Source organism: Balaenoptera physalus (assembly GCF_965194825.1).
Source record: "Balaenoptera physalus genome assembly, chromosome: 21".
In the NCBI taxonomy this organism is placed as follows: Eukaryota; Metazoa; Chordata; class Mammalia; order Artiodactyla; family Balaenopteridae; genus Balaenoptera; species Balaenoptera physalus.
The window spans coordinates 18809421-18835398 of NC_138902.1; the positions used below are offsets into that span (position 1 = coordinate 18809421).

At 41.6% G+C, this 25978-nt stretch overlaps 1 protein-coding gene across 5 annotated transcripts in view; it reads left to right on the plus strand.

Annotated features, from left to right (window-relative positions):
* Positions 1-25978, plus strand: part of FUT10 (fucosyltransferase 10) — a 259413-nt gene that overhangs the window by 128580 nt on the left and 104855 nt on the right. For 2 of the 5 annotated variants that reach the window (XM_082444662.1, XM_082444654.1), the window contains one exon: positions 17183-23210. In XM_082444662.1, coding sequence (XP_082300788.1) covers positions 17183-17201 — 19 coding nt within the window. In that variant the 3' untranslated portion in view covers positions 17202-23210. Of the gene's footprint in view, positions 1-2; positions 3762-17182; positions 23211-25978 lie in introns of those variants that run through there. The other 3 variants (XR_014258324.1, XR_014258323.1, XM_082444649.1) reach the window with 3 other exon arrangements.

Here is a 25978-nt window from a genome sequence, read left to right on the forward strand (position 1 = left end):
AGCTGACTGGAATGGAGACCTCCACGGAGACCATCATATGTAGTTGATGAATCCTCCATCAGCCTGGGTCTCTGAGTGATGCGTAAAGCAAAGCATTCCGCACCCTCACCACCAACCACGATGACTTGAAACTGCGCTGGGCTGTTAGGTGAGCAAAAAATACGTGTCTATTGTACTTGAATCATTATGTATTTCTGAGTCTACTTTACAGTAGTTACCTACCCTGACCAAAGGAGAGAGACCTGCAAAAGACATTAAGATAATTAAAGAGGGATGAGAATTTATCTCTGTAGTTGCATCTTATGCAGAATTCTTATTTCCTTCACAAGGGAGAATTTGCTTAGGTTTGGTGTGTGAAATCAGTCAGTCAAGTGACTTCCCTTATTATAAAATTTCTCACAAAACAGGTGAAGACCTAAATCCAGGGGTGACTTTTTTAAAAAACTCTTTTCCTAAAATCCCTCCCCAAACTTCTGATTGCGTCTGCTGTCACTCTTGAAGAAGGAGCAAGTCTAGGGTGAAACTCACTTCACATGCAGCAGGAACAAGCTTATTGCTTCCTTTCAACCATTTGACTTGTACATGCTCTGCTCTGTACAATCTGTCAGGGTCCCCTTTCTTTGCAGGCACAGCACAAAGTGAAGGTCAATCAGCACATAATTGTAGGAACATTGCTGTGTTGAAAGAAGACTTCCTTACCCTCTGTAAGTGCTACCTGATATTGACTGAGGCATCGTAAGGAGAAAAAAGCTTAATGCATCCTGCATATTTGGCAGTGCAATGTATTGTGATTACCGTGGAGGATGTATTAGAACTTTGGTTGAAAATGAAGCACCTTTCCAACAGCATTTTGTGCAGGAATGTTGTAATGAGTTTTGCAGACACAAAACGTACTGTCCAAATCATCAGAACACATTTCAGACATTTTCTAGGACCAGCTGCTAAGTCATGATTCAGACACAGGCTTTCCTGCAAATTCCAGCTCAAGCCACCTGCAACTTTGAACCCCGTGTGTGTGTGTGCACGCGCGTGTGCACGCGAGGACGTGTGTATGTGGCGTGTGTGTGCAAGAGACCTACAGAGACTGGACAGAGACCTCACCCACTTGTAAAATTGGCATCCTCCGTATTAAGATAAACTTGGGTGGCAAAACGCTTAACTGTCATTTAAAGAGAACAAAGTCCCACATAACAGGAAAGCCTACCTTGGAAACAAGACCTAATTCGCACTGAGCGCCAAAGGAAAAAAGAAGGAATTGAATGTGCCTTCCCTCCTCGGTCATATCCGAGAGACAGCCAGTCTCGTAAATTTCACATCAACTTAGTTTGGCCTCTAAACCAAATCTGCCGTAATGCTATTTGTAGATATAGATTGCTGTCTTTTTCATTACCGTTATCAAATGATGCATTTGCGGCTCAGCTCTGAGCTCCTTGACCCATTAAGTGGATTAGATTGCCTGTTGCCTTTGTCCTTTTGGCTTTTGCTTTACCGTTCTATTTTACGTATATAAGATACATGCATGATTATGTATGGCGTGCACATACATATGCCTGCAACTCCAATTAGCCCAGCGACCCCAGCCCTTCTGTTTTTTAAGAGAACTGTGTTCAAATCTCTTAGCAGACTCATCAATCCTTCTCTGTAGCACAGCAGCAGCTGAAACCCTCTGAGGAATGACATGTCACGAGCCCACCTCAGGGCTCCTTGTCGAGCTACGCTCAGCAAATTGGAGATCATGCTCCCTATTAAGCTCCTGGCTGGTGCATCATGGCAGACTCATTTTCTAGAGCAGCTTACGCCCCGACCCTGCATCTTTCTCGTGCATGATAATCACCACTCCAGCCCACAGGAGCTGCAGCAGAAAAAAAAATACTAGTTCAGGACAGGTTTTGATGGTGCTGTTAACGTGAAAACAGATGCTCTTGTATGGCTGAAGAAAAGTTAAGGGGAAACAAGCGAAGAGAGACACAAAGACCAAGGATTCAGTCCTGACTCTTGAAGCCGAAGGATAACTCCAGTAGGCTTCCATGATTGGCTAAATATTTGCTGAGGGTCCACCATGCACGATGTACTATGTTAGGTAGTGGGGAGGCAATGGTGAGCATGACCGGTGTTCTCGGCAGCAGCTAGGCAAGGGGGTGTAAAGTTGAACAAGTAATCTTTGTAAAGAGTACTAGCAATTGCTATGATATATGCACTTAGTATGTGAACAAGTAATCTTTGTAAAGAGTACTAGCAATTGCTATGATATGTGCACTTAGCATGTGAACATTCAGAAGGGGCCTCTAACATGTTCTTGGGTAATCAAGGAAGACTGCCTGGAGGAAGTGCCATTTGGGCTGAGGTGTGGCAGAGTGGTAGAAGAGCTATTTCCCTAGGAGAGCTCTGAGTTTTTGGTAGATAATAAGGAATACTCAGTAGCTTGTCTCCAATGTGGCCACCATTAACTTTTTTCCTTGTGCACAGGTATGCCATTCCCCCATTGAGAAGTGGAGTTTATTTCCTTCTCCCTGACTTTGGGCTGGTCTTAGGGACTTGGTTTGACAATATAATGCAGCAGAAGTGATGTTCTGGGTCAATATCTTTGGGGAAATCCAGTGACCAAGCAAGAAGTCCAGCTATCCTGAGACCCCCCTGCTATGAGAAGCCAAAGTCATGTGAAGATATCTTAGAGGTTGAGTGAGATGCCAATGTAGCCAATATAGAAGAGCGATATGGGCATAACATGACAGCTGTGAGACCGTTTCTCCAAGAACTGTGACCCCCAATCCTATTTAAGTATCCTTTTATTTAAAGCTTCCCAACAGAAGTTTGTTAAATCATGGCTGAGACTCCAGTGTTTCCCCACCAGACCTTTCTGTCTTACGTGCCCATATTTCATAGTTTCACCTGCTCTCAGAGTGACCTCTGAGGAGGGTGTGAGAACACAGTCGCCCCTCACCTTCAGACCTCCTCTCTCTGACCATCATTGTTCTCTCAACTTCTCATTCCGAGTTCCCTGGCATTGAGGGGAGGAGTGTGGGAGTAGTCGCCCAAGGAACTACTGTGCAAGTGCTGCAGATTTGCTCTGATGTTTAGTCACCCATGGAAACCATTTGTTTAAGCAATTAAGAATTTGGGTATAGGGCATTTCTAGGGATTAATGACCAGGTGGTAAATCCTGACTGCTTACAGCCTTGACAAAGACTGTTTTTATCAGCAGGAAATGACCTGCTTCAAGGTGACTGATGATATTTACTTGGAAAATTAGATGAACAAGGGCACAGATTCATTTTGAGGGATTCAAGGATGACAATATAGTGAAAGCATTTCTTGAGCAAGACTAGCTTCCGGGTTAGCTCGTTGAAGCGTTTTGCCCTTGGTTTTACACACAGAGGAGCGCTCTGTAAACATTCTTTTAAGTGTATCATAAAGGGCTAAAGTCAAGAAATGAGCAAAATATCTGTATCACTGTTGTTGAGATATTTAGTTTTAAAGTTCAGCAGGAATATGAAATTGTGTGATGCAGTGGAAAGTATAGTAGATCAAAAGTTGAGACCAGGGCACTAGACCAGATGTGTCATTTCTTACCTTTGTGACCATGGACAAGCCACTTCACTTCTAAGTTTATTCGTGCGTAAAATGAGACATGTGGAAGAAGTGATCCCAAAGGTAATCCCAGATCTGTCATTTTGCAAGTATAGCTTCAGACTATTATCATCAAGTCATCTAGAGAAAATTTGATGCAGTCAGAAATATGATGTTGTACTGGTGTAATGCTATTCTTTTTCTGATGCAGTCAGAAATATGATGTTGTACTGGTGTAATGCTATTCTACTCCTGAGGCAGTCAAAGAATTCTGCACACACCAGTCACATGGGCTACTTGGCAACCTGTTTTCATGCCTGAGTGAGTTGCCTGTGAGATACCATGCTTCCCACTCTTGCCAACTCTGTCTCAGTGCCTGATGTGCCCACCCTCTGGCTGCTCTTCCTGGTCTTGTCCATAGAAAGCCCTGACTACGAACAAATCAGAACGGATAACCAATAAGCTCACAGTTATTGGGAAGGGTTTATTTCATGGATGCCAGATTTGGAAGAAGGTTCTGAATCATGGATGGGCTATTGGCAAAGAAGCCTTCGGGAAGTTCACAGGGGCTGGAAGGGAAAGATAGGGCACTGAGGCCTTTGTGCCTAGTTACAATGATACCTCATGGCCAGGACAAAAGAAAGGGCCCTTGTTAGAAAAGGCAAGTCAGGAGTTAGGGTCTCTTTGTGGGATTAATTTCTCTTCCTCAAAGAACAAGCTTCTGCAACCAAGGATGCGTGTTTTGTGCACTTGTGCATTTGAAGCTATAAATTCCACAGGCATTGTATGTGGGTCACCGGGATCCACCCCCTCACCTCTGTGCAGGAGGTGTTATTATCGCCATTTGGCAGATGAGAAAGTTGAGGCTTACCTAGGATAAATAATGTTCCCAAGGTCATGCAATTGAGGTCAGATACTATTTTTTTGTCTGTCTGATTCCAGGACCTGTTATATCATGCTGTTTCTCCCCTCCCAGGTAAAACACAGAGCAGATAATCTGCTTCCAAATAATTGGGAGTGAACTATGAATTTATGTATTTAATTCTAACTCCAAATGGACGCTAACCCTTACACTATGTGCCCCAGCGCTTTCCACATGTGACCTCATTTAATGCTTACAATGTGCCTTGGACACAGCTACTATTATTAGGTCCATTTTTCAGATGGGAAAGAGTCACAGAACAGTTGAGTGGCTTATCCAAGATTCTACAGCCAGTAATTGGATTTCAACCCTCATGACATTGATAATCAACTGTATCTTAGTGCCTCTTTTGATGATTTTTCTTTGTTGATTTTGGAAGGTAAAGAGTGAAAAAGAACACCAGTAAAACCAGTAAAAGATTGGATGTGAAAAAGGTTTCGCCTCCACACCACATGGCTTAATCTTCACAAGGGGGAGCATGGCACTGAGAAGGGAACATGGATTTTCTTTGTGGTCCCACCCTCAGCTGGAGAGGCTGCAGGGCAGGCACACAGCCCATTCTCATGCGGAAACAGTGGGATTCAGCTCTGGCAAGGGAGGCAAAGGACAGAAACATAAGCTGCCATCAATTGATTTCTTTTTAAACATTAGAGAGGGAAAAATAGGCAGAAGATAACTCAGCACTTTAAAGCTTTGCAGATTGTGATGGTGTTAATCAAATCTCTAGGATAAGGTAGGCAGAGTTAGATGAGCAGCAGAGGGTACCTAGAGGTCATCACATGCTGTGTGTTCTGACTGCCACAGCTACTGCCCTAACTAGCTTAATTTTCCCCAAAGCCAATAAATCGAGAGGGAGGAGACTCCACAGAGTGGAGTGGGGCTGAAGAGTTAGAAGACATTAACAATTTCTAAGCACAGTCTTACTGATTCTAGGTTCCGTATGAATCAACTGTGCAATATGGTTATTTAAAAGAAGTGGGCACAGTTGTGTTTGCACCATCAGATATAAAGTACACAGAATAAAGAATGTCAGAAGTGATGGTCCCATTTTATTCTGGGTTGGTCAGAGCCCACCCAGAATAGGGTGTCAGTTCTAGGCACCATATTCAGAGAGAGTACGGCTGGGGCAGAGCCACCAGAATACTTGCAACTATTAGCCCCCAAAAGAAGGGAAGAGTATGACTGGGGAGGGGCTAAGGTTGGAAAAGCAGCTTTCCCAAAGAGGTGACAGAAAAGGTATGGATCTTGGGCACCGGGGGGGATGACACTTTCCTAGAAAATCAAAAGGAAAAACCAACTGCCATTCAGAGCAACACACAAAGTTTGTACAATCAAGTACTCTTGGTAGTTACATTTTGCTCTTATAACCAGAAGTTGGTTTTCCCTGACTACGCTTTTAAAATTGCACTCCCACCTGACCCCTTTCTCCATCCCATCTCCCTAATTAAATCTCCTCGATAGTCTTTATCAACGCTGGGCATGCTTTATTCCTTTATTTATTTATGATCTTCACCTATTAGAAATTACACTCACAAGGGCGTTCATTGTGCCTTTTCCTCCCACTGTATTCCCAGAGCGTAGAATTGTACCTGACACAGAGTAGGTTGTCACTAGATATTAATTAGCAGCAGACATTAGTGGATGAATGAATGAATGAAGAGGCACCAGCAGCAGAAATAGTGGGATATGGAGGAGACAGGGTGGCACACGTGTTGCACTGCCTGGATGCTAGGAGCACAGATGACTCTGACCACGGGAGAGTGTGAGTGTCTCATCAGGTGGAGGTCGTATCAGATGATCATCTCTAGACCAGTAATTTTATGAAACTTCAGGGAGATGAAGAGAAAGGATAGAAATCGCTTTCTGAGGATTTGATGTAAGCTATGGCTCTGAGCTGTTGCTGCAAACTGAACAAAATGAAGTCTAAAATGAAACATAAAGGTTTTCCGTTGCGGAGGAGCTAACAATCAGGGTGGAAAAGGAGCTGTCATGAGCTTCCTTAGTTTGGGTGGTCTTTGGCGCCAGGAGAGATTTTGAAAAACTTTATTGGAATAGAAAAACCCATGAAGCCGTTAGTAGAACTAACGTGTCACAGCTGAAGGTTAACGGTAGAGAAAGGCAGGTGACGTGGGCGAGGGTGAGGGTCGTGCCCTTTCTCAGTGCTCTAGGGGAAAATCCTTTCTCCTCCTAGCTTCTCGTGGTTGCCGGCAATCCTTGGCGTTCCTTGGCTTGTAGACGGATCACTCAGGTCTCTGCCTCTGTTGTCACATGGCATTCTCCTTGTTTGTCTTCTGTGTTAAAACTTCCCACTTCTAACAAGGACACCAGATATTGGATCAGGGCCCCACCTAATCCATATGCCCTACTGTTTACATGATTATATCTGCAAAGACCTCACTTCCAAATCAAGTCACATTCACAGGTTCTGGGAGTTAGGACATGAACATGATTTTGGGGGGAGAAACAATTATATTCACTACAAGAATATATCAGAAACACCCGACTGGGCATCTGAGCCGTGGATGGATCAGTTTCTCTTGGAAGGTCAGACCCCGCCTCCCACCACCCGGACTTTTGGGGATTGTGTGTGTGTAGCAGGAATAGGGACCCTCCTGTTATCTCCCTTCCATATTCAAAAATTGCAGGAGAGTTCACACTCCCAAACTTCGACGTTGTAGGAAAAGTAAAACATAAAAGAAAACAAAAACAATTTCATTTCAAAGTCTTTGCTTGGGTCTTTGCATAGCCAAGGTAAGGCTCTCAAGGGGCAGATTTCTCTATAATGAGATTGTAGTTAATATTATGGTTGCTTCCCCTTAGATGAGAAACTGATGATGTTTCCCTCTCCCTTGCCAGCGATTGGCTCAAGCCAATCTGGACCGATATGATTTACTTATTCTTCATTCATACAACAAATACCTACTTGGTTTCTATTACTTGCCAGGTACCTCGAACATGTGGCTAAGAATGCTCTGTGCATAAGATTGTGACCTCTGTGGATTATTGACTTTTAAAGATCAAAGTTACAAAGATGTCTAAAAGATCATGGAGAAAAATGGAAATTTGTCCAGAAAATAAGAATATGCAGATAACTTTCAATTGGCACACAGGTCTTCACGGCTACTCTGATGGCGCTGAGGCTATATATAATAGCATATAAGGCAAGGAAGAGAATAGGCTTGTTTGAGGTTTCTGCAGAGAAAAGCCAGGGTCCCTCTCCCACTGGATATGAACAAGGATCCATCGCTGTCACAGATGCTAATTATGAGGGAAGCAGCCCTAAGATAAAGCTGATACTTTGTTCAGCAGAGCAGGGGAAGGGAAAGAGCTTGAGTCTCCGGTGACAAGGTTGAGTAACTGAACTGACCAAACCTTCTATCAGGGCATTCTGTATTATGAAAATATGAGTTATAAAAATAAATGTTGCATTGGGTTTGGGCTGAGTTTCCACTTCTTGCATGCTAAAGCAGCTGATACAGGCATCATCTCTTTTGCTTTTCTTAAGTTCTGCACAGCCTGAGAGCCACAGAAGAATAGAGCGTTGTGACCCCGCTCTGCTTAAAAATGTTCTGTTTTTACTGTGGGTTGTCGTAGGAGATTTTAATTGTGTTTTGAAACAGGAGACATTTGGTGAAAGAGCACATCTGTGGACAGGAAAGCAAGGCTAGGAACTAAGTTGTGTTTTCAAGGGGACCACATCTCACATGCTTGTCTTTGGGGAGCTTTTTCTGTAGAGCACACAGTTTAAAACCTCCCCCTTCTCTTATAGTAATCCTTTTCAGTTACCTTCAAACTCAGTAAAATCTCAACAGCCTTGATTATTGTAACAAAGAAAGTAATGATGGGGGTTTGGGGGAGGCTGCTTTTATTTATGTATTTGTTTATTCTTTTTCAAATCTTTATTCTTTGTGTTTCCTCCAGTGTTTTCTTGCTTTTTATTCTTGCTTCAGATTTTGTTGTTGTTCTTCCAGATTTCATCCTATGTCTTCTTTTACCAAAATGCTTTCTTAAAACGTTTGGCTATTCCATGAGTTTGCTAGGACTACAGTAACAAAGTACCCTAAACTGGGTGGCTTAAATAACAAAAATTTATTGTTCCACAGTTCTGGAGGCTAGAAGCTTAAGATCAAGATGTTGCAGGATTGATTTCCTCATGGAACAGGAGAATCTGTCCCATGCCTCTCTCCCTGCTCCTGCAAGCTTTGCTGGAAATCTTTGCTGTTCTTTGGCTTGTAATACGTCACCCTAATCTCTGCCTTCATCTTCATGTGGTGCTCTCCCTGGGTGCATGTCTGTCCAAATTTCCTCTTTTTATAAGGACATCAATTACATGGGATTTGGGTTCAGCCTAATGACCTCATCTTTACTTGGTCATCTGCAGAGACCCTATTTCCAAATACAGTCACATTCACCAGTTCTGGGGGTTAGATATCAATCTCTTTTCGGGGGGGACACAATTCAACCCATAACAGGTATCATGTGATTGGCCACATGACCAGTCTTCTACGGGGACCAAAACAATGCTGCATATTGTGATTTTTTTTCTCTACATGTTAGCAACACATCAGGGATCTATTAGGGGCCATCAAACTCTAGAATTCTATGGTTCTATTTGTCAGAAATAGAACTCAGTTCAAGTCATGAACCCAGTCAACAGATACACATGAAAGCAGTGTTTCTCAAGTGGTCACAGAATTATAGTTTTGGAATAAACCCCTCCCATCCCTTCTTATTTTTAATCCACTCAGGCATAGAAAAGGCATTAAAGATAAAAGGATAAATCATATGCAGAGTGGGGATTGGTAACTAAGCAGGAGAATTGGGTCTTGAAGACTTCCCTCAATAGTAGAATTGCTTGAAACCATGGTGACTTAAAGAAGGAAGCATTGCCTTGGATGACCATGTACTTCAGTTTTCCTCTGCCAAGTAGCTGGTTGGCTTTATTTGTAACGAGGACTTGGCTGAAAATTTTTTTTTTATCCATAATCACCTAAAGGGTAATACAGTAAATCCCCTCCGTACAAATGAGTTCTGTTCTGAGAGGGTGTTCGTTAAGTCCAACAAAGATAGCCTAGGTACCCAACTAACACAGTAGGCTATATGTACTGTAATAGGTTTATAATACTTTTCACACAAATAATACACAAAAAACAAACAGAAAAAATAAAGAAAACATCTTTAATCTTACAGTACCTTGAAAACTACAGTAGTACAGTACAACAGCTGGTATACAGGAGCTGGCATCAAGTGGACAGGCAAGCAGAGTTACTGACTGGAGGAGGGAGAGGAGGTGGGAGATGGTAGAGCTGAAGGATCGTCAGCAATAGGAAATGGAGGGCAATCTGCAATTTCACTCATGCCTGACATTGATGGCACAGGTTCTGGTTCCTTGCTGGATTCAAGCCTATCTACCCTCTTGAAAAAACAATCCAGCGATGTCAGGGTAGTAGCTCTTTTTTTCTCATCATAGATGACACGGTAACACTGGACTGTATTCTGAATGGCTGCTGCAACCTTTGTGTACCATTCTACGTTTGGTTCCTGTGCCTCAAAATCTAACAGTGCCTCCTCAAATAAAGAAAATCCCCTTGCCATTTCCTGCATCGTGAATCTCTTCCGTTCTTCAGTTACTTCTTCTTCCTCTTGTTTCTCTTCATCCTTTCTCTGAGCCTCCAATTCCTGGTGCTTCTTAGCAGTACCAGCTACATCACTGCTGCTTTTACCCTTGCTTCCGGACATCCTGGGCTTGAAATAAAGATACTGTACTACTGTACTCTATACAGTACTGTACAGTAAAGTACACAAAAGCATAACCACTTGTAGAGGATGCACGCGTGTGACAGTGTACGCCAGACACGTGAACTAACTTGCGTGATTGGACATGCGAACGCACATTCGCATCTTTGAAAGTTCGCAACTTGAAGGTTCATGTGTAGGGGACTTACTGTCTAATTTCAAACTGTAATCAGAGTTCATGAGACATATTTTAATTTATTTCTCCTGGGTACTGACTAAGAGCCTGGGCACAATAGAGGATGATACTTAGAATCAGAAATTGAAATGTTGGAGGAGACAGGACCTGAGAATTCATCAATCACCTCACTTCACCGAGGAGGATTCTGAAATCTAGAGGTCTGCAGGTGTTGAATGGGCAACAGAAGAGTAGAACTGAGTTCAGGTCTCCTGACTGCCAGTCCAGTCATCCTTCCAGAAGGAAGTTCTGCTAGAGTTTCACTTGGCTCTTCAACCAGCCCTCATCTCTAAGATCTCAGGTGACATTCTGACAAAAAGATCATATGCTCTAGAATGTTAGGGCTCGATGGAGCCTTGTAGATCACCTAGTGACTAGACTAGACTCTAGTCCAAACACCTCACTCTAGAGAGAGGAAAACTGGGATCCAGAGAGAAACTAAGTTCCTACCATTAGCCAGAGACAGAGCTGGGGCTGGAACCCAGGTCTCCTGGTGGAACTCAGCCCTCTCTTTCCTGACTTCTTTTGCATTGGGTAATCCTTACGATTCCATTTGTCTCCTTTGTTGGCTTATCAACTATAACTTTGTTTTGTTTTGTTATTTAGTCATTTATTTAAGGTTTATAGTTTGCATCTTTATCTTTTCACAGTCTATGTTCAAGCGATATTATACCACGACTTCACCTATGGTATAAGAACCTTTCTTTTCTCTCTTCCTAGCCTTTATGCTATTGTTGCCATGCATTTTACTTACGCAGATGCTATGAACCCCAAAATACATTGCTATTATTTTCGTTTGAATAGTCAAGTATATTTTAAAGAGATTAATTAAGAAGAGAAAAGACTTACATATTTACTCAAGTGCTTACCATTTCCTGTGCTCTTCCTCACTTGCTGTAGATCCTTGTTTCCATCTGGTATCATTTCCCTTTGGTGATACACTTTTTCAGCTTTTATAAGTCAGAAAAAGTCTTTCTTTCACCTTCATTTTGTGAAAGATACTTCTGCTAGATTTAAATTGTAGATTGACAAACTCTAGCTGTCTTGGTCACTCCAGTCACTCAGATTTGTCTCTTCAACTCAGGGAATTGACTGGGCTTCTCCTGGGTACCCCCCTCCTCAAGCTGCAGCCTGGAAGCGCTCTCAAGGCAGTCAGCTGGGACAACCATAGGGCTCATCTCTTAATGTTTCTCACTTCTTTTATTTATTTATTTGGCCACGCCATACAACATGCAGGATCTTAGTTCCCCGACCCGGGATTGAACCCATTGCTGTGATTATCACTGCCTTAGAGCCATTGTTCTGTCATTTTCTCTGTTGGGAATGAATTTTAATATCTATCTTCTCCTTGAAGTTGCATCTTAAATATTACTGATTAAAGCAGGTCTTCTCTGATCCTTACTCATTGCTCTTTATGATCACTGGCTGTTTGTTTCCTTTTGTTGGATGTTCTCATTTTATAATTATGCATTTATGCATTTGTTTACCTACTTATGAGCTCACCTGCCCCCGTTGCCCACACCCACCCAAGAGTGAGCTCCACAAAGTGTAGGCACCATGTCTATTTCATTCACATCTATTTCATCTCTGTACACCCAACACCCAATAAATACAGTGCCTGGTACATATTAAATTCTCAACCCAGAAGAGCTGGATATATGAGACCGTTCCCTGGCTTATATATTCCTTCTCTGAACTAGCTTACTTTATCATTTCCTTTAACTTTCAGCATGAACTCTTCTGAAAATGTGGAGCATATGCTAAAGAGGTGGCACCTGCATATCCTCCTTGCCCAGGAGGAGCACCGCTGTTGGAATACCTCCTGCCAGATGGTTCAGCAGGCCATAGTCTGACTCTGGTGTGATGTTTCACTGGCTGTGGAGAAAATTTCCAGTAGCAGGACTCAATCCCCAAAACAGGGCACCTCGAAGACCAAACAGACATTGTTCAGAGAGAATTGTGTCTTTAAGGATAACAAGGAATCTGCTTAAAGGAGAAACCACTGAATCATAGAATAAGGCATCACATGGATATTCTAACAGGGAGGTAATGAAGAGATATTACCACCCTCGTATTCAGTCACTAAATATTTGCCTCTTAGGGACATAACAAAAACAACAATTATAATAACTCATTTTTTCAAGAGCATTACATTTGCAAATGATGGGACCAACAAGGGATTAATTTCCAAAGTATACAGATTTTGATATTGAGCTTATATAGCTCAATATCAAAAAAACAAAGGCTAGGGGCAACCTAGAAGCCACTTGGAAATTCTTCTCACAATGTGGGCACAAAAATCATAATTTCACCTATTCTGAGGCCAGAATTCATCCTAGAGACCAGCATGTGGCTGTTTTGGGGTCCTGTGGCCATAGCCATATAGGAAAGAAGGATTACATAGGCTGGAAGCCAGACTATGCTGAATACATCAGAATTCAGTGATGAAATTATGCATCTTAAATCTTTTAAAAATTTTTATTGGTTAAAAATTATGTATAGAAACAATATTGAGGATACATCAATAATGTATCAAGGTTAACTTGGGTGGATGTGGAAGGGAAGACTGGAGTCTAAGAAGGGAAAACATCTTTATTCAGGATGCTAAAAATAACAGCTTTGTATGCCATGTTGAACATTACTGTCGAACACAGCCAAGTAATTATATATCCTCAATCTAGCTTACACTTGCCATACAAATATAGTGGTACTAAAAAGAATTTTTAAGTTAAGCCTCTGCTCAGTGCACTCTCTCTAAAAAATACTTTGCTACTTTTTAAATAGCTATAAATGGAGTAAGTTCAAAAGGTAAGTGTCCCAACAAAATAAAGAGTATTTCTTACCACTTTGGCATAATTTTTTATTATGGTATTTTCTCTTTTCCTACCTCCTCTCTTCAGGCAGATAATCAGCTTTCTCTATGTGGCCTACAGGGAAGGATGTGACAGGCAGAAAGCATGAAAGGCTTGAGAGGCTGTGTTCTGTGTTCCCAAAGCCCCAGCCCTTGGGGGAATTTAAGGATTCACTTATAGACGAGTCTCCAAAATCCACTCCCATCCAAGATAAGAAAACAATTCCTCCAAGGCTAAGGAGGGTGTAAGGGGATGGGGGGGATAAGAGCGAAGAAATCAGTATGATCCTGGGGGAGAAACCTGCACATCCTCTCCAGCAAAGGCCTGGAGAGATGAACAGATCACAGAAAGATAAAGCATGGCTACATGGTACTGCATCTAGGGGATAATGGGGCTAAAGAGACTCACAAAGGCTCCTAGACGTCCAACACAGCCCAGAAGCAGTAATGAGCTGCCAGAGCTGAAGGGTCACAGAGACAAAGTCTGTCTCAGCAGCACCTGCATGGACCAGTGGTTGAGGACCCGATAGGTTCACATCAGCCCATGTCTCCGCACTATAGGAGGTGTCCTGATCCTGGATAAAATCCTAGAGCAGAGGGAAGCCTCCAAATTCACTAAGATTACACTTCTACCATCCCAGACTTCTGCCTTGAGCCAAGATGGAGTAACAGGAACAAAATGTATCCTCCTACCAGAAACAACAACAACCACCACCCAGAAAATATATATAAAACAATGGTTTTTAAGGCATTGGACATCAGGTAATGAAGGACGGTGATCCCTAAGAAATGAGAAATGGGGAATTCCATTGCCTCCAGTGGTTAGGACTTCCATTGCTGAGCTAAACAAAAGAGACAGAAATTTAACCCTGGTATTTCCAACTCTGGTCAGGAGGCTATTGCTCTGGTCCAGTGTGTATGTGGGGTGACCTGATGAAACAGTGTCAGTGAAGATGGAGAGAAATGGGAGGCTTTTACATCCCTCCTCTCACCTTCTGGCACCCCACACATCCACTCGCAATACTTCCAATACTGATGTTTCATCTAGCTCCTGACTTTGGTATCATGGAAATCATCCCTTTAGCTCTCCTTCCGACCTCTCCCTTACCCAGCTGTCATCTGATTCCATGTCTCATTTCCAGAAAATGATGATGATGAGAAAAGCAAGAGAAAGAGACAGAAAGTACAAATCAATACATGAGTTAGAACATGAATCAAGTGAAAGGAAAGAAATGTTTTGGGAAAATGGCAGCTGGCAGAATGCCGGCATCAATGTGCCCATTCAAAGAGGAAATGGATGACGTCTTAGGAAAAGGATGGATTAACCTGGTCCACTTGGGGAGATTAGGTGTAGGATCTTATAAACTAAAGTCTCCATTAATATTCTGGTTCTGACACTGATGGTGGACTGAATCTTGGGACTTCTACCTTAGCTTTAAGGCAAATGACATGTATTGTAAGAAGGCATTATAACCTAGAATTTAGGTTCTAGCAAGCCAAAGAGGGGGCACTTCCCCATGGGTTTCTTCTGTTGTATCAACTGGTTACATGTGGTTCCTAAGCACTTAATAATATGCACAGTCTGGATTTGAGATATACTGTCAGTGTGAAATACTCACTGGATTGGATGACTTGATGCAAAAACAAGAACTTAAAATATCTTGTTAATGATTTTTATATAGATTATATGTTGAAATGATATTTTGGGTATTGGGATAAAAGAAATTATTAAAATTAACTTCACCGATTCCCATTTATCATTTTTAAGCATGACAACTAAAAATTTTAAATGATATATGTAGCTCTCATTATGTTTCTTTTGGATAGCGCTGCTCTAGATTCTAATAGTAACCGGCACTTATTGAGGATGCAGTGTGTTCCAGACACTGTTCTAAGCAGGTTACATGCAACTTCTAATTTTAATCTTCACAACAAATTTAGGGGTACATACTAATATAGTTCCATTTTTACAAATAAAGAAACCAAAGAACAGAGGAATTAAGTAACTTCTCTAAATTCACACGATTGGACTGTGGCAGAGTGGGGATTCGAACTCAGCCAGGCCGGCTCCAGAGCTTACTTTCTTTCACCCCATTGCCCTACCTCTTGGTGTTGAGTTGAGAACTGCTTCAGCATCTCATACAGAGATGACTGGAGTGGGTTTAAGAGATAATAAGAAGAGAGGAATGAGAGACAGAAAGTATAGGTAACTCTTTCAAAGAGATTTGCTACCAAGGGGAGCAAAGGAATTAGGTATAAGTTGGTGGGGTAAGGGGAGTCAACCTTCCTTTTCCTTTTCTTTTCCAAGATGAGAGAAGGACTTGCACCTAAGTATGCTGATGGGAATAATCCAGTAGAGACTGAAAATAGATGACATAGAAGCGAAAGGAGAATTCAGGAGTGAAGTTCTGGAGCAGATGGAGGACATGGGACCTGGTACCCATGTGGAGGGCATGGCTTTAGATAGGAACTTACAAGTTGATCCACTAACAGGTGGGAAGGCAGGAGATATGCTGTGAGAGTCTGTGGAAGGTCACTTCTGAGTGAAGTAGGAAGTAATGTCATCAGCTGGGAGTAAGGATGGTGGCAGAGTTGTGGATTTCAGTAGATAAGAGAAGATTTGGAATAATCTAGGAACATGGGAAAGCAAATGGATTCTAGACAGTGATGGGATTTCATAGGCAGCAAAACCAGAAGCTTTAAGGACAATAAGTGACTGTTTCCTTTTTTACTTTTTTTAATGGAATGAAATGTGCCATCTATTTGTTTCAAATGAGTCAAATGCTGGTTGGGTGGGGCTGTTGGCAAAGGAGAAGGAAGGAGATGGTTTTTCAAAAGCTGAGCCAGAGCTGAGCATCAGTGATTAGAATGGGCTGGTATTCATCTCCTTTATTACACTTCTAGTGAATGCTTAACTAGCTCTTAGAGAGAGAGAGGGAGAAAGAGGACGAGAGAGAGAGAGAGAGAGAGAGAGAGAGACAATGAATGGCACATGGCCGTATTAGAATTTGAAGACCTGAAAAGATGTCATTCTGAGAAGGTAGCATCCTGGCTGTGGCCTGGTGGATTATAGAAGTAGATGAACAGCTCCCTAACTGATCACATGTGAAATGAAAAAGCTCTCCAAATGTTCTACCTGCAGGTCTGTCATATTAAACTTTATTTCCAAGTTTGGAACCTTCATAGCCTCTAAATAAGAGAGGAAAAAAAATTAAAAAGAAAAGAGATCCCGGGTGAAAAATGCTGATGACAGCATGATGAGGATAGGCTGTTTGCTCACCATCTACCTCTCTGGGCGGTAAACCTGATAAACCGGAACCTCTCCATCACGATTTCCAGAGAGCTTGACTATGAATAGAAGATATAAAGTAATATCAGAAGGGTGGATGTTATCAGAAAAACCCAGTCTAATTCTCTCTAGAGAAAACAGGAGTGATGATCAAGTTTCATTTACTTTCTGGACTTAGTAAAATTGTATAAGCAGGCTTCTGTATAATGTATAGGCTTTAGTATATTTCTGGGGCTGAATGCATCCTAACATATCTCATGCCTTAGTCTTCTAGATTTTTAAAAGCTTTTTGTTAAAAGTAATGAAAATGGATGCTATGGACAGCAATTTCTTTAGTTTCATCACCCCTGCTCCTATAATCTTGTGCTGAGACCACGATCTGGGTAGAACAACCTTCTGGGCTTTTAGACCCTTCACCCAGGTCTGGCAGCCTGGCTCACAACCTGTGGAGGGGCTGCATGTACACCCTGCTCTAAACTACTTAGGAAAGCATCTGCTATTCTTTCTTCTAGAGGAAAAATACAAACCAGTCTCTACAGGGTTGGGCTTCATCTTTGCTATCTTTCTGTTTTAAATCAAAAGCATGGAGACTGTCAGCTAACCAACAGCATGGAGTATCTCCCAGTTGGCTTCCTCCCTGACCTAAGAAAGTAATACATAAAGGGACCTTCAAGATGGCGGAGGAGTAAGATGTGGAGATCACCTTCCTCCCCATAAATACATCAAAAATACATCTACACGTGGAACAACTCCTACAGAACACCTACTGAATGCTGGCAGAAGACCTCAGGCTTCCCAAAAGGTAAGAAAAGCCCCACATACCTGGGTAGGGCAAAAGGAAAAAGAAAAAACAGAGACAAAAGAATAGGGACGGGACCTGTACCGCTGGGAGGGAGCTGTGAAGGAGGAAAAGTTTCCACACACTAGGAAGCCCCTTCACTGGCGGAGACTGGGGTTGGGCAGGGAGGAAGCTTCAGAACCATGGAGGAGAGCGCAGCAACAGTGGTGCGGAGGGCAAAGCAGAGAGATTCCCACACAGAGGATCGTTGTCGACCAGCACTCACCAGCCTGAGAGCCTTGTCTGCTCACCCGCTGGGGTGGGCAGGGGTTGGGAGCTGAGGCTCGGGCTTCAGAAGTCAGATCCCAGGGAGAGGACTGGGGTTGGCTGCGTGAACACAGCCTGAAGGGAGCTAGTGCGCCACAGCTAGCTGGGAGGGAGTCCGGGAATAACTCTGGACATGCTTAAGAGGCAAGAGACCATTGTTTCAGGGTGCACAAGGAGAGGGGATTCAGAGCACTGCCTAACTGAGCTCCAGAGAGGGGCTCGAGTCGCGGCTATCAGCTTGGAACCCAGAGATGGGCATGAACCACTAATGCTGCTGCTGCAGCCACCAAGAATCCTGTGCAAGCACAGGTCACTATCCACACCCCGCCCCCCCACCAGGAGCCTGTGCAGCCCGCCACTGCCAGGGTCCCGTGATCCAGGGACAACTTCTGCAGGAGAACACAGGGCGTGCCTCAGGCTATTGCAACGTCATGCAGGCCTCTGCCGCCGCAGGCTCGCCCCGCATTCCAATTTTAACTACCATACCTTTCCCTCCCGCCGGCCTGAGTGAGCAAGAGCGCCCTAATCAGCCGCTGCTTTAACCCTGTCCTGTCTGGGCAGGAACAGTAGCCTGAGGGCAACCTACATGCAGAGGTGGGGCCAAAACCAAAACTGAAACCCAGGAGCTGTGCGAACAAAGAAGAGAAAGGGAAATCTCTCTCAGCAGCCTCAGGAGCAGCGGATTAAATCTCCACAATCAACTTGATGTACCCTGCATCTGTGGAATACCTGAATAGACAATGAATCAACCCAAAATTGAGGTGGTGGACTTTAGGAGCAGCTGTAGACTTGGGATTAGCTGTCTTCGACTGACTTGTTTCTGATTTTTATGTTTATCTTAGTATAGTTATTAGCGCTTGTTATCATTGGTGGATTTGTTTATTGATTTGGTTGCTCTCTTCTTTTTTTAAACTACTTTTTTATTTTAATATTTTTTTAATTTTTATATTGTAATTATCTTATTTTATTTAATTTCTTTTTTAATTCAAAAAAATTTTTTTTCTTTCTTTTTTTTCTCCCTTTTCTTCTGAGCTGTGTGGCTGACAGGGTCTTGGTGCTCTAGCCTGGTGTCAGGCCTGAGCCTCTGAGGTGAGAGAGCCAAGTTCAGGACATTGGACCACCAGAGACTTCCCAGCCACACGTAATATCAATCAGCGAGAGCTCTCCCAGAGATCTCCGTCTCAACACTAAGACCCAGCTCCACCCAATGGCCAGCAAGCTCCAGTGCTGGACACTCCATGCCAAACAACCAGCAAGACAGGAACACAACCCCACCCATTAGCAGAGAGGCTGCCTAAAATCATACTAAGTTCACAGACACCCCAAAACGCACCACTGGACACAGCCCTGCCCACCAGAAAGACAAGATCCAGCCCCACCCACCAGAACACAGGCACCAGTCCCCTCCACCAGGAAGCCTACACAAGCCACTGAACCAACCTCACCCACTGGGGGCAGACACCAAAAAGAATGGGAACTACAAACCTGCAGCCTGAGAAAAGGAGACCCCAAACACAGTAAGTTAAGCAAGATGAGAAGACAGAGAAATACGCAGCAGATGAAGGATCAAGGTAGGACCCCACCAGACCAAATAGATGAAAAAGAAATAGGCAGTCTACCTGAAAAAGAATTCAGAGTAATGATAGTAAAGATGATACAAAATCTGGGAAATAGAATAGAGAAACTACAAGAAATGCTTAACAAGGACCTAGAAGAATGAAAGAGCAAACAAACAATAATGAGCAACACAATTAATGAAATTAAAATTCTCTAGAAGGAATCAACAGCAGAATAACTGAGGTAGAAGAACGGATAAGTGACCTGGAAGATAAAATAGTAGAAATAACTACCACAGAGCAGAATAAAGAAAAAAGAATGAAAAGAATTGAGCACAGTCTCAGAGACCTCTGGGACAACATTAAACACACCAACATTCGAATTATAGAGGTCCCAGAAGAAGAAGAGAAAAAGAAAGGGACTGAGAAAATATTTGAAGAGATTATAGTTGAAAACTTCCCTAACATGGGAAAGGAAATAGTCAATCAAGTCCAGGAAGTGCAGAGTCCCATACAGGATAAATCCAAGGGGAAGCATGCCAAGACACATATTAATCAAACTATCAAAAATTAAATACAAAGAAAAAATATTAAAAGCAACAAGGGAAAAGCAACCACTAACATACAAGGGAATCCGCATAAGGTTAACAGCTGATCTTTCAGCAGAAACTCTGCAAGGCAGAAGAGAGTGGCAGGACATATTTAAAGTGATGAAAAGGAAAAACCTAAAACCAGGATTACTCTACCCAGCAAGAATCTCATTCAGATTCAAGGGAGAAATTAAAACTTTTACAAACAAGCAAAACTTAAGAGAATTCAGCACCACCAAACCAGCTTTACAACAAATGCTAAAGGAACTTCTCTAGGCAGGAAACACAAGAGAAGGAAAAGACCTACAATAACAAACCCAAAACAATTAAGAAAATGGTAATAGGAACATACATATCGATAACTACCTTAAATGTATATGGATTAAATGCTCCAACCAAAAGACGTAGACTGGCTGAATGGATACAAAAACAAGACCCGTATATATGCTGTCTACAAGAGACCCACTTCAGACCTAGGGACACATACAGACTGAAAGTGAGGGGATGGAAAAAGATATTCCATGCAAATGGAAATCAAAAGAAAGCTGAAGTAGCAATTCTCATATCAGACAAAATAGACTTTAAAATAAAGACTATTACAAGAGACAAAGAAGGATACTACATAATGATCAAGGGATGAATCCAAGTAGAAGATATAACAATTGTAAATATTTATGTACCCAACATAGGAGCACCTCAATACATAAGGCAAATGCTAACAGCCATAAAAGGGGAAATTGACAGTAACACAATAATAGTAGGGGACTTTAACACCCCACTTTCACCAATGAACAGATCATCCAAAATGAAAATAAATAAGGAAACACAAGCTTTAAATGATACATTAAACAAGATGGGCTTAATTGATATTTATAGGACATTCCATCCAGAAACAACAGAACACACTTTCTTCTCAAGTGCTCATGGGACATTCTCCAGGATAGATCATATTTCAGGTCACAAATCAAGCCTTGGTAAATTTAAGAAAATTGAAATCATATCAAGTATCTTTTCCAACCACAACGCTATGAGACTAGATATCAATTACAGAAAAAAAAACTGTAAAAAATACAAACACATGGAGGCTAACCAATATGCTACTAAATAACCAAGAGATCCCTGAAGAAATCAAAGGGGAAATCAAAAAATACCTAGAAACAAATGACAATGAAAACACGATGTCCCAAAACCTATGAGATACAGCAAAAGTAGTTCTAAGAGGGAAGTTGATACCAATACAATCCTACCTCAAGAAACAAGAAACATCTCAAATAAACAATCTAACCTTACACCTAAAGCAATTAGAGAAAGAAGAACAAAAACTCCCAAAGTCAGCAGAAGGAAAGAAATCATAAAGGTCAGATCAGAAATAAATGAAAAAGAAATGAAGGAAACAATAGCAAAGATCAATAAAACTAAAAGCTGGTTCTTTGAGAAGATAAACAAAATTGATAAACCACTAGCCAGACTCATCAAGAATAAAAGGGAGAAGATTCAAATCAACAGAATTAGAAATGAAAAAGGAGAAGTAACAATGGACACTGCAGAAATACAAAGAATCATGAGAGATTACTACAAGCAACTCTATGCCAATAAAACAGACAACCTGGAAGAAATGGACACATTCTTAGAAAAGCACAACCTTCCGAGACTGAACCAGGAAGGAATAGAAAATATAAATAGACCAATCACAAGCACTGAAATTAAAACTGTGGTTAAAAATCTTCCAACAAACAAAAGCCCAGGACCAGATGGCTTCACAGGTGAATTCTATCAAACATTTACAGAAGAGCTAACATCTATCCTTCTCAAACTCTTCCAAAATATAGCAAGGGAGGAACACTCCCAAACTCATTTTACAAGGCCCCCATCACCCTGATACCAAAACCAGACAAAGATGTCACAAAAAAAGAAAACTACAGACCAATATCACTGATGAACATAGATGCAAAGATCCTCAACAAAATACTAGCAAACAGCATCCAACAGCACATTAAAAGGATCATACACCATGATCAAGTGAGGTTTATCCCAGGAATGCAAGAATTCTTCAATATATGCAAATCAGTCAATGAGATACACCATATTAACAAACTGAAGGATATAAACCATATGGTAATCTCAGTAGATGCAGAAAAAGCTTCTGACAAAATTCACCAATTTATGATAAAAACTCTTCAGAAAGTAGGCATAGAGAGAACTTACCTCAACATAATAAAGGCCATATATGACAAACCCACAGCCAACATCATTCTCAATGGTGAAAAACTGAAACCATTTCCTCTAAAATCAGGAACAAGACAAAGATGTCCACTCTCACCACTCTTATTCAACATAGGTTTGGAAGTCCTAGCCACAGCAATCAGAGAAGAAAAAGAAATAAAAGGAATCCAAACCAGAAAAGAAGAAGTAAAGCTGTCACTTTTTGTAGATGACATGATACTATACATAGAGAGTCCTAAAGATGGTACCAGAAAACTACTAGAACTAATCAACGAATTTGGTAAAGTAGCAGGATACAAAATTAATGCACAAAAATCTCTTGCATTCCTATACGCTAATGATGAAAAATGTGAAAGAGAAATTAAGGAAATGCTCCCATTTACCACTGCAACAAAAACAATAAAATACCTAGGGATAAACCTACCTAAGGAGACAAAAGACCTGTATGCAGAAAACTGTAAGACACTGATGAAAGAAATTAAAGATGATACAAACAGATGGAGAGATATACCATGTTCTTGGATTGGAAGAATCAACATTGTGAAAATGACTGTACTAGCCAAAGCAATCTGCAGATTCAATGCAATCCCTATCAAACTACCATTGGCATTTTTCACAGAACTAGAACAAAAAATTTCACAATTTGTATGGAAACACAAAAGACCCCGAATAGCCAAAGCAATCTTGAGAACAAAAAATGGAGCTGGAGGAATCAGTCTCCCTGACTTCAGACTATACTACAAAGCTACAGTAATCAAGACAGTATGGTACCGGCACAAAAACAGAAACCTAGATCAATGGAACAGGATAGAAAGCCCAGAGATAAACCCACACACATATGGTCACCTTATGTTTGATAAAGGAGGCAAGAATATACAATGGAGAAAAAACAGCCTCTTCAATAAGTGGTGCTGGGAAAACTAGACAGCTACATGGAAAAGAATGAAATTAGAACACTTCCTAACACCATACACAAAAATAAACTCAAAATGGATTAAAGACCTAAATGTAAGGCCAGACACTATAAAACTCTTAGAGGAAATCATAGGAAGAACACTCCTTGACATAAATCACAATAAGATCGTTTTTGACCCACCTCCTAGAGAAATGGAAATAAAAATAAAAATAAAAATAAACAAATGGGACCTAATGAAACTTAAAAGCTTTTGCACAGCAAAGGAAACCATAAACAAGATGAAAAGACAACCCTCAGAATGGGAGAAAACATTTGCAAACGAAGCAACTGACAAAGGATTAAACTCCAAAATATACAAGCAGCTCATGCAGCTCAATGTCAAAAAACAAAAAACCCAATCCAAAAATGGGCAGAAGACCTAAGTAGACATTTCTCCAAAGAAGATATACAGGTTGCCAACAAGCACATGAAAGAATGCTCAACTTCATTAATCATTAGAGAAATGCAAATCAAAACTACAATGAGATATCATCTCACACCAGTCAGAGTGGCCATCATCAAAAAATCTACAAACAATAAATGCTGGAGAGGGTGTGGCGAAAAGGGAACACTCTTGCACTGTTGGTGGGAATGTAAATTGTTACAGCCACTATGGAGAACAGTATGGAGGTTCCTTAAAAAACTAAAAATAGAACTACCATATGACCCAGCAATCCCACTACCGGGCATATACCCTGAGAAAACTGTAATTCAAAAAGAGTCATGTACCACAATGTTCATTGCAGCACTTATTTACAATAGCCAGGACATGGAAGCAACCTAAGTGTCCATCGACAGATGAATGGATAAAGAAGATGTGACGCATATATACAAATATTACTCAGCCATAAAGAGAAATGAAATTGAGTTATTTGTAGTGAGGTGGATGGACCTAGAGTCTGTCATACAGAGTGAAGTCAGTCAGAAAGAGAAAAGCAAATACTGTATGCTAACACATGTATATGGAATTAAAAAAAAAAATTGGTTCTGATGAACCTAGGGCTAGGACAGGGATAAAGACGGAAACATAGAGAATGGACTTGGGGACACGGGGAGGGGGAAGGGTAAGCTGGGACAAAGTGAGAGCGTAGTGTTGACATATATACACTACCAAATGTAAAATAGATAGCTAGTGGGAAGCAGCTGCATAGCACAGGGAGATCAGCTCGATGCTTTGTGCCCACCTAGAGGGGTGGGATAGGGAAGATGGGAGGGAGATGCAAGGGGGGGAGATATGGGGATATATGTATACGTATAGCTGATTCACTTTGTTATACAGCAGAAACTAACACACCATTGTAAAGCAATTATAGTCCAATAAAGATGTTAAAAAAATAAATAATAAAAAAATAAAATAAAAAATAAGAATGCACATAAAAAAAAGAAATGCCACATTTCTCATGTGGTTTATAAACCACATAAATTCCTCCTCAACCATCTGAGTCAGAATTTTAAAACTTGTCGTTGGATAATCCATGGTTGAAAAATCTACAGCAAAATGATTAGGGGACTGAAAATTCACCTGGAGGCAAGTGCATTTTCCAAAGTCCTTATTACTGTATATTCTTTTTATTTTTTTGGCCACACTGTGGGGCTTGCAGGACCTTAGTTTCCCAACCAGGGATTGAACCCGTCCCCTCGTCAGTGAAAGCACGGAGTCCTAACCACTGGACCGCCAGGGAATTCCCATTATTTCTATATATTCAAATATACAGGTAAATAAAGAACTCTAGATAGGGTAATGTCAAAGAGCTTAAAACAGTAATAAAATAGCTCTTAAAATAATAATAATACTGTACAATACATTATAATTTAGCTTTCACACAGAGATGACTTCTGAGAAGTTGCGTGGCTGAGAGAAGAGAAAGGAGGTGGATTATAGTAGGAAGAGGAATCACTGGCGCCCTCCTCCTCCATCTCTTGCCTGTCAACTCTCTGTGGTCCTTTCTGGAAGGTGAATCCCGTGCTTGTGGCTTCAGCAGAGGGCGCTGTGTGAAGAGCTTGCGGGTCCTGATTGAGCCTTCTGCTTTGAAGAAACTATATTGGGCAGGCCGAGTAGTCTCTTTAAAAAAGCTCTTTGCTCCTCTTTACTGGTTGTAGTCAGTGCTTTAAACTCGATCCTTTTGGCTTTTGCTTTTACCTGTGTTCAAAGTGGAGCCTTTGAGTGCTAAGTTTTAACCAATCGATTTCTTTAGAAAGTTTTTTTTCTTTCCGGTATTCTCTGAGAAATGCTGCCCGCCCGCCTTGCTAGTCACCGGGAAGGGCTGGGTGAGCGGCAGACGCCTCTCCAACACAAGGGTCTCCACCTGCCCAGGCTCCATATTGTTACTGTAAATTATCGGGTGAGGGGACCAGGGAAGCAATTTAAATTCCCTTTTTCAGAGAAAGTCACTTCCAGCACTTATACGATAATAATAGAGCCTTCTTTTCAGCGCTTACTATGTAGCAAGCCCTCTTCCAAATGCTTTCATGTATTATCTCTTTTAATGCTCATATCTGCTGAATGAGGCAGCTATTGCTATTTTTTCAGTTTTACACGTGAAGAGGAGACTAGCAGAGGGGAAAAGTAACTTGCCCAGGATCATACGCTAAACGGCAAAGCAGGGCTTGTATACAGCCTTCTGATTCCACGCCCTTCACTCTTAACCCCTCTAGCAGGCTGCCTCCTTATGTATCATTATTACCACCTCTCCTTGTCATGATCACAAACCCCACACCCAGCTTACTTCCCAGACTTGCCCAGTAGCAACAGCTCTCACAGCTACCAGATCACCGAGGAGGATTACACAGAGTCATCTGTGTTCATGAGAGGGCACAAAAATACTCTATAGGCTGGGAGAAACACACAGAAGAATGGAGGCAGAGGTGAGAGCCCGTTAGACCAATCCGGTTTCACGAGGTTCTTTCATAAGACAACTTTACATGGACTTAGAGTGACTTTTGTGCAAT